Genomic DNA, 9,697 nt, shown 5'->3' on the forward strand with positions numbered 1-9,697 from the left:
TGTATGTGGTAGTGATGAGGATAGCCTAGTTATACTGAAAGCAAAAAAGTGAGATTATATGTAGCAAGAATTTGTTTTTAGAAGCCTGTGTTTAACCATTGGTTATAACGATGATGCTGTTCCAAATCAGTAAGAACATGCCATTCCTCTGATCATTCTAGCCAGATCAAATCATGATCAGGCCAAATGCATGCAATTAAAATACCTGTTTAGCAATTGAGGCCTGACAAGTCCACTCATTTCCTTTAAAACTGGAAAAAAAAAAAAAAAAAAAAAAAAAAAAAAAAAAAAAAAAAAAAAGCTTCCAGAAGTCGGGAAGGAAAGATTGTTTCCTGTGACTGTATCACACGGCCTTCTGTAGGATTGTGAGCTTGCAACTCATACTTCTCTGCAAAAGCCCACTGCTCAGAGCAGAAAGAGTCTGAATTCTTCATAAACACCTTCCAGTACTATTCCATAAGTCTACCCAAACTCTAGACAACTGTAAAAAATGTTAAGTGTTTCTAATGAAACTATGCAATTTGTTGCTGAGATGTAAAAGGGAGCAATTCAAAAGTTACTTCTCACGAATATAATAAACATGCTGAACTAGTATCAAGAACCTGCATGACTTACTCTGACTTTCAGCAGGACAAACATAATGAAGCATTACTAAAAATACCAGCTTAAGAATTACACTGCCCCTCTCCTTTGCAGATCTTGAAATAAGTAAACATTAACACAGTGGGAAACTTGTTCAGAGACCAAAGAACTCACTCAGAGTCACTCACACTAATACACAGGAGAACGTGGAAGAGGCACCCCGCCTCCCTCCAAAAAACAGACACAGGTTTCTTTGCCCCTGACCACAACGTGTTTAATTTACATGTGACCACACACAACTTCTCAGAACGGATCACAACTTTCTCTGGTTTTTCTGTGACTGCACACAATCCCTCAAACACATTCCCCTGCAAACTATAAATCCTGTAACAGGCTCTGCTCCAGCACCATGCTCTTCACGGCTTTCAAAACAAGCCTGGTCGTTCGCTCCAGCCCCTCTGTTAAAGAGTATAGTAGTTCATACAAAATTAAATATCCTATCACTTAACTGGAGCTAAAGTCACACTACATACACTATTCCTTTTTTTTCCCCAGACTGTGATATCTGTTATCGTATCATCCCAGGGTACCTTTCTGTTTCTACAGCTTAATCTGTGTCAATATAATAGTATTTTTCCTCACACTACTGCGTAGAAAAAAGTTGTGGTTTTTTTTTTAATGGCAAGTGGCAAACTGCTGAGAGGGAGAAAGTTAAACCGACCGTCTAAGCACACAGTGAGAAACACACAGTTAAAACTTTTACTTCAAATCGGGGAGAATTCCCCTTCAGTCCAAGTTACCTGCCTCACCTCAACTACTCGACGGCGCAAGCTGCACGCAAAGTAAACAGAAGTTTTGAGAAACAAAACACGCAAACCTACTGCCATACATTTATTTACCCCAAAACACGGGGTTTATGCCAGACAAGGCCCCGGGCCCCACAGCAACCCCAGGGTCGTGCCCCGGCGGGGTCAGAGCACGTCCCTCACCGTCGGGGCCGCCTCGCCTCCCCCCCGACGAGCCCACTCACTCGGTGCCTGCCCAAACCCACCGGCACCGAACCCGCCCTCAGGAGAATTCCGAGAGGAGATGCCGAGACAACCGAGCCAAACTTTGTCTTTCTCCACCGGGGAGGACGCTTGGGGTGAAGCGGGGCTGCCCCCGCTTCCCCCCTTGTCAGCACCCCCCATCGTCAGGGGAACCAGCCCGGCCCACGTCCCTTGACTCGGTAACGTGTTTAAAAACAACAACCAGGACACGCAAAGCCACGTCGCGGCACAGACAGCGCTCGGCAACCCGCGGCCATGGAGGACGGACCCCACCGGCAGCGGAACCGGGTTGTGGCTGCACGGACACGCCGGCAGCCTCCGCTCCGGCCGGGCCCCGCAGACAGGGAGCCCCCCCACTCCCGGCCCCAAAGCGGCGCACGGCCCGGCCCGGCCCGGCCCGGCCCGGTCCGGCCCGGCCGGTCTCAGCTCAGCCCGCCCCTCACCTCCTTGACAGGGGGAAATTTTTTCCGGCACTCCAGGCTCAGGCCCCGCAGATCTCCCTGCATGTTTTCCAGCAGCTTCTTCACGGCTTCGGGGCTGCTGGTCCCGGACATGGCGCCGCCGGGCCGGCCCGGTGCCGGGCGACGTTCTGAGCGGGCAGGGGCAGCACCTACTCGCTCCGCGGCCCCGGCCGACACGTCTGCGCCCAACACCGGAACCCGTCAGCCGCGGCCCCAGCTCCGTCCCCTCCCCCGGAGCCGCCGCCGCGGCCCCCCCGCTCCCACAATGCCGGGCGCCGTCAGGGGCCGCTTCCGCACACACTGCCCGGGGGCGGGGAGAGGAGAGCGGCGGAGCTCCGGGGGGCGGCACCGGACCTCAGCCGCCGGTCTCTCCGGGAAGGGTGGCGGCGGGAAGCGCTGCGCTTTCCCCGCTGTGTCGGTGCCACCGCGCCGGGCCGGCATGGGGAGGGAGGAGGCGGTGCTGGTGGGACCGCCAGCCCCCTCCAGCTGCCGACGGGGAGGGGACAGCGTGTGGCGTTGGCGAAGAGTAACCGGGGCTGGGGGCGGTGGAGACCCGGGGCCTGGCTCCATGTCACCGGCAGCCAAGCCTCAGCAGCCACCGCCCCGCCGAGCGGCGGGAAGGCCCCGTGCCAGCTCTCGGGAGGGAGGGAGGTTGGCGCTGAATGGGGCTCGGAACAACCAACCAAGCAGACAAAGCACAACAACCGAGGCAGATTGTTTCGTTTCGTGTGAATCGTTACACGGTTTGGTTGATTGCTGCAGGCAGGAGTGAAGGGCTCGTTCCCTCCGAGGCCCGTGCGGGTACCCGGTTCTCCAGTGAAGGCAGAGCGAATCCTCCGTGAGAAGTTTTAAGATGAACACAAACAGGGACACGGAGCGCTCGGGTCTCGGGTACCCTCCTTGTCACCAGCACCAGCTCAGCAGTGTCCCTCTGAAGTCCGAAAGCTTTCCAACCACCTGTTTTTATCCTACCTGAACAGCGGGCATGAGCTCTTCAGCCAGGAGCTGTAGCTTGTGGTGAGGCTTCCTCTAACTTCAGACGCAGCAAAGGCTCCTTCCCTCCCAGCCTCAACGCTGCTGGGACCTTCCTTCTGCAGGACACCATTCTTCGTCGAGCAGTTACCATTTCACAAAGAATTTAGTCTGCAAGATTTGTTTTTCCATATTCTTGCTACAAATGCTGTACTCTGGTGGCTGCCCACCTGTAATGCAGCGTGGTCCTGTTCCCTTTCCATAAACCCAGGAAGCTGGAAAACATTCCTGAGTTTCTACAATCTGTAGTTTTTCGGAAATCTTGAGAATAGTTATGAAAATAAGAATGGATAATAAATTGAAAAAAAATGACAATAAAAATGGATAATTACTGACTTACTATTTAAAATAATTTTATTTTAAATAATAGTTTTTATGCAAAGACTTGAATGGAAGTCTTCGTTGTTGTGTAGAGATGTTCTAAGATTTCTTTTGTGTGTGTCTTGTTATGAAAAGGGAAAGACCATCTCATAAATCTGAGCATCTCTACTTACATGTTTGGGTTCATTTACAGTGAGATACTCTGCAAATCATACAGTAAATAGGCTCCCTCTGGCACAGATTGTACACTGTACCTGCACACATAAATCTTTGGGTGTGCTTTATCAGGCAAAAAGTACAGGATTGCTTTCTAAGTAACCTATTATTTTAAGTTCTCTATTTTTACAACGTTTTCAGGTTACTGCCTGTTAACTTGACAGACCTGGATAAATGGATGTGAGTTTTTAAAATCGTGTGTAATACTGGCAAAATTGAATTAGGTGGTAAAACTTTATGTGCCTTCAGATGAGGGACTGAGATTTCCACTCGTGTTCAGTAAAATCAAACCTGTGATTCCATAACATTGTTGTGCTATCAAAATGCACTGGTCTCTGTTCTTAACAGCTTTTGATTTTTATGTGCTCACTTATAAAACAAGAGTATTGTCTTCAGTAGCAGTATTTATATGCTTAACTAATAAGCATTTTCCTAAAGATTTTCCCATCTAAGTGCTTCCATTCAGGGCTACAAGCCTGATGTCAATTCACAGACCAGTCCAAATACCTTAATAAGGAAGATGGATGATTTGCTAGGAAAATGAGTGAAATATTCTTGCCCATGCATAGGTGTTTCTCAGGTCAGCTTTTATGATTTAATTCCTTCTTGTTGTTTGGATTTTCCACTATTTAGTGTACATGGTGAGCTGTGGGCATACTGGTACTTCCCAAATCTATTTGTCTGCATAAATTAAAACAATTGAAATTTCGTGTGAAATGAGGGTGAATAAACTGCTCTAGAACACCACCTTTCTTATGAAAAGGGAGCAGGTATTTTGGGTAAAATTTGTTTGAATGTGACATCTTGAGTTAGAGCATCTCACTGTCGTTATGTTGTAAATAAAACAAAGATGCAGAATACTGTAATATGGCTGTATTTCCCTTTTAACACTGGGGAAACAAGTTGAGATTAATAACATGTAAAACAATCAAATTATTATGTATTTGACTGTGTATACAAATTTTCAGCAAATCTTACTGTTTAATCAAATAAGATTACTGTAAACAGTTAGTTTGAATTGAGGGGCTACTCTTAAATTGTGAATGCCTGATAAATTAACTGATATGAAAGAAAGATAATGGATTTTTTCAAAGCACTAGTAGTGAATTTGTCCGTCCTTCCTCACAGAGTAATGCCAACCTCTGAAGTAAAAGTACTGAGGGAATAGATGACTGCATTTGAATACAATCAACAGCTTTTTGCTGTACAATATTTTTTTTTTAAGATTGTGTAAAAAACTGTAGATTTATTTAAAAGCAGTAGTGGTAAATATTTTGGTATATAAACTACCACACCTCTTTGGAAGAAAGTTTCGTTGTATTGTTTTTGCTGTAATTTATACTGTGTAAAATGATGGTTTCTTGAGAAAAATAAGATTATTTCATTATCTTAATTATTTTTATCATATTGGCTTGCAGTTGCAAATTATCCATCTTTTCTTACTCCAGGTGTCTGGTGACATTGAAACGGGAGCATGCTATAGTCTGCCCATATTTTTAACAGCTCGTTAGTAACCCTACCACCTCTATTAAGTGTAACATATTAAATTTCTTTTAAAGCTGTTCTGGCTCAAGTTCTACCCTTTTCACTAATCTCAATTTCTTCTGTTCTCTGCTTTGTAGATGAGGAAAAGAATTTTCTCTTCTTACTAAATTTTAGAATTGTAGATTTATTAGTCTGCTGAGGTGCATGAAAAAAAACAAATTACTCTTCAGTTGTCTATTACACTGCCCAGTGTTGAGCTTTCAGTCATCTGCTCTCCTCTTTGCAGATTACCAGCAGCCTTCCTTAATTATCTCAGACAAAATTGGACATACAATTGTAATATTACCCAACTCATGGTGCTGTAATGGAAAGCTAATCTCAGAATACTGCAACAATATATTATGGGGAATTCCATCTCCTTCTAAAACTGAGGTTTTTATGAGTTTATAGTATCACATAATTTCTGTGTATACATTGTGACACCGTTTGAACCAAGCAGAGCATTTGTGAGTTTGGTGAAATCTGCTATAATTCAGGATTTTAGGAAATTAGATGTAGAGTTACTTTAATATGCATCGTGGCTGTTAATTTAAAAAGTGGGGTTTTTTAGGTTAGGTGCACTCTCCATCCTCTCTGAAGGCCATTCTGTGTTTAATACTTAAAAAACTCAGTAAATTGGTTTAAAATTTATTTGCATACTTGTCTTTCTATCATTTAGATTTGTCATACATGTTTTTTCAGTGACCAGCTTTGACACTTGGTCTGCTCAGCACTGCCAGCCAAATACAGCAGGATTGCTGTGGGTTTGGAAATGAATGGTACAAGTGGCTGCTGAACTGAAAACTCTTCAGATATTCTGGATACAAAAACTGGGAGTTTTACACATGCCTGAATCTCAGTGGCATCTTTCAACCATAAGATAATCTCTCTCACTGTTTTGTTGTACACCTTTTTTAAATGCAGAAGATTTATTAGTCAAGCTAACTGGAGCAGTTAAACTCTTTGAACTCTCCAGAATCTCTTTAAGTGACACCGATTCGATTGTGAATGTGACTTACTGTAGTTGCATTTCATTGCAACAGATAAAAAGTTCTTGCCTGCCTTCTGGTATGTTTTAAATCCCTCAGCTTCAGTTCAAGTCCCTCTGAAGTCACAGTGGAGCAGTTCATGTGGACATCTCTGAGGGCACATTATTTTTATTTGCACGCTAAAAATGCTCGTTAGCTGTTAAGGTAAATTTGTATTGCACTGCAATTACTACATTGTTGCTTTGTTATTCAATTATGTGTTATTTGGTGATGGGCTGTGGGTGATTGAAATCATTCCCTGTGGCTTCATGGCCCCAATTACCAAGAAAAATGCTCATGAGACCTAATGTGATTCATTAAATTACCCCCTGTAACCAGTGCCCGTGTTCATTCCAAATGATGTGTATAAGCCCTTTTGATTGAATTAAGCACGGGGTAGCATTTGGCTGTATTAATTTCAGGTGTTCACTGCTAGTTTCAGGCCACCCTGATAAATGTGTGCAGATACAGGCCTTGAACATGAGAACAGGGTCCTGCTGCCACATGATACAGAGTCAAAACTATCCATGTGTGATAATGTTTTTCAGAGTGAACTCCTCAGGAATTTAGCCTGTGTTCCTCTCTGCGTAGGTATGAGCATATATTTACATACTAGTACATAGTCAGTTTGTATATTTGCACTGTATGTATATATATATTTTCTTTTGTTTAGTCTATTAAAACAGCAATCCCAGCTGCTGTCTCTCAGTGAATCATCTTCTGTGTCATAACAAACTATGAGTAATTGTGTCACATTATCCATAAGGCCACTGACAAAAATGTTAAGTAGCTAATACCCAAAATATCAGACCTGTGACATGCATTCTGTACTCAGCAACGTTAGAATCTTGTCAAGGCCACGCACAGTCTCTCAAGCAGAGGCTTAGATGTTTCCATTACTTTTATGTAGCCAGCCAGCAAAACTTTTTTTCCAATTTTTCCTGCTTGAATCTTGTCTGAACAGATTGTCAAAGCAATGGGGTTTGGTTTTTGTTTGCTTGTTTTGCACTGACCTTTCAATTACTGGCTATAGAATCAGCTGAACCTTTTAATGTGGGGGGTTTTGTGGGGTTTTTTGTTTGTTTGTTTTTGAGAAGAAGCTGCTACTGCTGTCCACTGCTTGAATTAATGTATTACTGTCCTCTACCCAGCAGTGTAACAACACACAAACATACATGATACTCACAAAATCTTATCAACTTATCATCTGATAAGATGGTGTGAAACTCCCATACTCTTCACACTTATAACTGAGCATGAGTCAGGACAGATTAAATAAATTTTCAGGTGACAGAGCAAGTATGTGGCTGGCCCAGGAAACAAACATAACTCTGTGCATTAAGTTGAATCTGGCTTTTCATTCCCTTATACAATAAACAATATTGATTACATAACAGAATAATTATCTATTCAGGCAGCACCTGGGGTTTTTCCTTGCATGGTACTTAATGCACATCACTCATTGTATATATTTTTTTGCTACATGTAGGAAATACCAAAACCATGATGGAGATTTTACTTGACAGTTGTTTACATTGAAAAAAAACCCGTGCTGGCTGTCCCTGCTACCATCTTCACTATTAGCACAGCCTGAGGTCACGGTCAGATGATGAAGAAAATTCAGCAATTTTGCACTTCTGATCAGAATTTATTGCAATCATCATATTCTTTACTGGGGACTTTGGTTTAGAAATTAAGGCTTAAATGTGTTGAAAAAAAAAATAATTGTCATTCCAGGCAGTGTTATTTGATCTGGAGCTCTCAAAGTGGGCAGCAGATCAGCCGCACTCCTGGGACAAGTCCTTTCCTTGCTCAGACTGCAGGATGCATAACATAAAAATGCCTGTCAAGAATGTCAGAAATACACACTGTGCTGCAGTCTTGTTTGTTTTGCTGCTCTCCTGTCTATTGCCAAAAGCCTCCCTACATCTCTAGTCATTTCCTTTTAATATATTCTTCGGCTTCTATGAAAATTATTTCCAGACACCTAGTAGCCTACAGACAATCTGCTAATCATAAAGCAACACTGCAGAGTAAAAGGGTGTTCCCCCATCTAAAAATAATTCCTTTTGGCTGCTGCAGCAAGGAGGGGAAGCTGCTGGATGCTTTCTTCAGGCTCTAGTGAACCCTTCTGTAAAATAAAAATTCCAGATTGCAGCCCTGAGGCTGCCAAGTGATACCATTACTACAGGAGAGTTTTCATCTATTGAAAATAAGTTTGGTCTTTTGTGTTATCACTGGCTTTTGTCTACAGCAAGGCATTGCACTCATATTTATAAAATTCAGAAAAAAAATTATAAACCTAGATACACTGACTCTACTCATAGATGTAAGTGGCATGGAGGCCAGCACACTACAGAGGTATTTTTCTGTTCTCACACTGCAATGACTACACTGCTGGCATGACCAATTTAATTTGTAGCTAAACAGCCTAGAAAAGACTCAGTATGGCCATGTACTTTCTGAGAGCCTCCAGCACAACTGTTTGCAAAGATATCTGAAGCATGATCATGATGCTGTTTTACAGGCAGTTCTTTCCATAAACCATGAGGATAAGAGATTTCTTACAGAAGAGATTCTGATGAAGAAATGTTTGGTATGGGAACCTTGATTTACCTTAAATGTTGTGCTTATCTTTGCTATGTTATGAAAATTACAGACCTTATTGCATTCAAGGGACTTTGCCCAGGAGATGAATATTTGCATGGGTACTGCATGCCTGGCTGTGTTCATAAGTGGCAGCATGAAAGAAATTTTGTTATTCAGGTTGAGTCAAAACAGATAAAAAGAGTGAACACACTTTTCAGGCAATTTGGGAGACAGCCAAAGAAATCCAATCATAAAGAGCCAAATGCTTTCCTTCATAGTAAAATGACTCTACAGTTTACCTCCACCAGTAAATACATATTCCTGGTAAAGCAGGGCTATGCCTAGTGTGTATCTACATCCTGGATTATATGCAAACAGGTATATCCATATCCAAGGGTGAATACATGTGAAAACTTCATAGTTAATACTGTTCTTGTGGGAGCATTTCTAGAAGCTGTAATCACTGTTTCACCCATGGGAGCCTTTTCCTGAAACCCCCTCCCAGGCTGCAGTGGATGAGCAGTGGTCTCCTCCCAGCACTCTGTGGATGTGCTATTGGCTCACTGGTGCTGGCTGGGTCATAGGAAATTCCAGGTATGAACCCTGGGTGTTCCAGCTGAGAGCCAAGCCCTGGAGCTATTGAATGGCTCATTAAATGGAATATGAAACTTGTTCAGCCAGTCTGAGACCTTATTTCCTCATGGTCATCTGTGGATTCCTATGGCTGTTTATGTCTAGGAGCTTTACTTCCCTGTCCCAGTCTTAAGTAAAATAATATGATCTGAGAAGATTTGATAAACAATTTAATTATAAAATCAGCAGTTAAGATATACTAATTCTTTAACAAATGGCTGTGGTCCTCATCAATTCAGCTGCACTGCAATATGGGGATCCA

General features: G+C 42.9%; 1 protein-coding gene across 8 annotated transcripts in view; it reads right to left on the reverse strand.

Annotated features, from left to right (window-relative positions):
• MON2 (MON2 homolog, regulator of endosome-to-Golgi trafficking) overlaps positions 1-3,416 on the reverse strand; it is a 67,840-nt gene extending 64,424 nt beyond the window's left edge. For all 8 annotated transcript variants that reach the window (XR_011723902.1, XR_011723901.1, XM_071733509.1 and 5 more), the window contains exon 1: positions 2,075-3,416. Coding sequence is in view for 5 of the 8 variants with exons in the window: in XM_071733509.1 (XP_071589610.1) it covers positions 2,075-2,185 (111 nt within the window). In the remaining 3 variants the exon portion in view is untranslated. The remainder of the gene's footprint in view (positions 1-2,074) is intronic.
• Positions 3,417-9,697: the final 6,281 nt, after the last annotated feature.

The sequence above is a fragment of the Heliangelus exortis genome, chromosome 1, assembly GCF_036169615.1.
Source record: "Heliangelus exortis chromosome 1, bHelExo1.hap1, whole genome shotgun sequence".
In the NCBI taxonomy this organism is placed as follows: Eukaryota; Metazoa; Chordata; class Aves; order Apodiformes; family Trochilidae; genus Heliangelus; species Heliangelus exortis.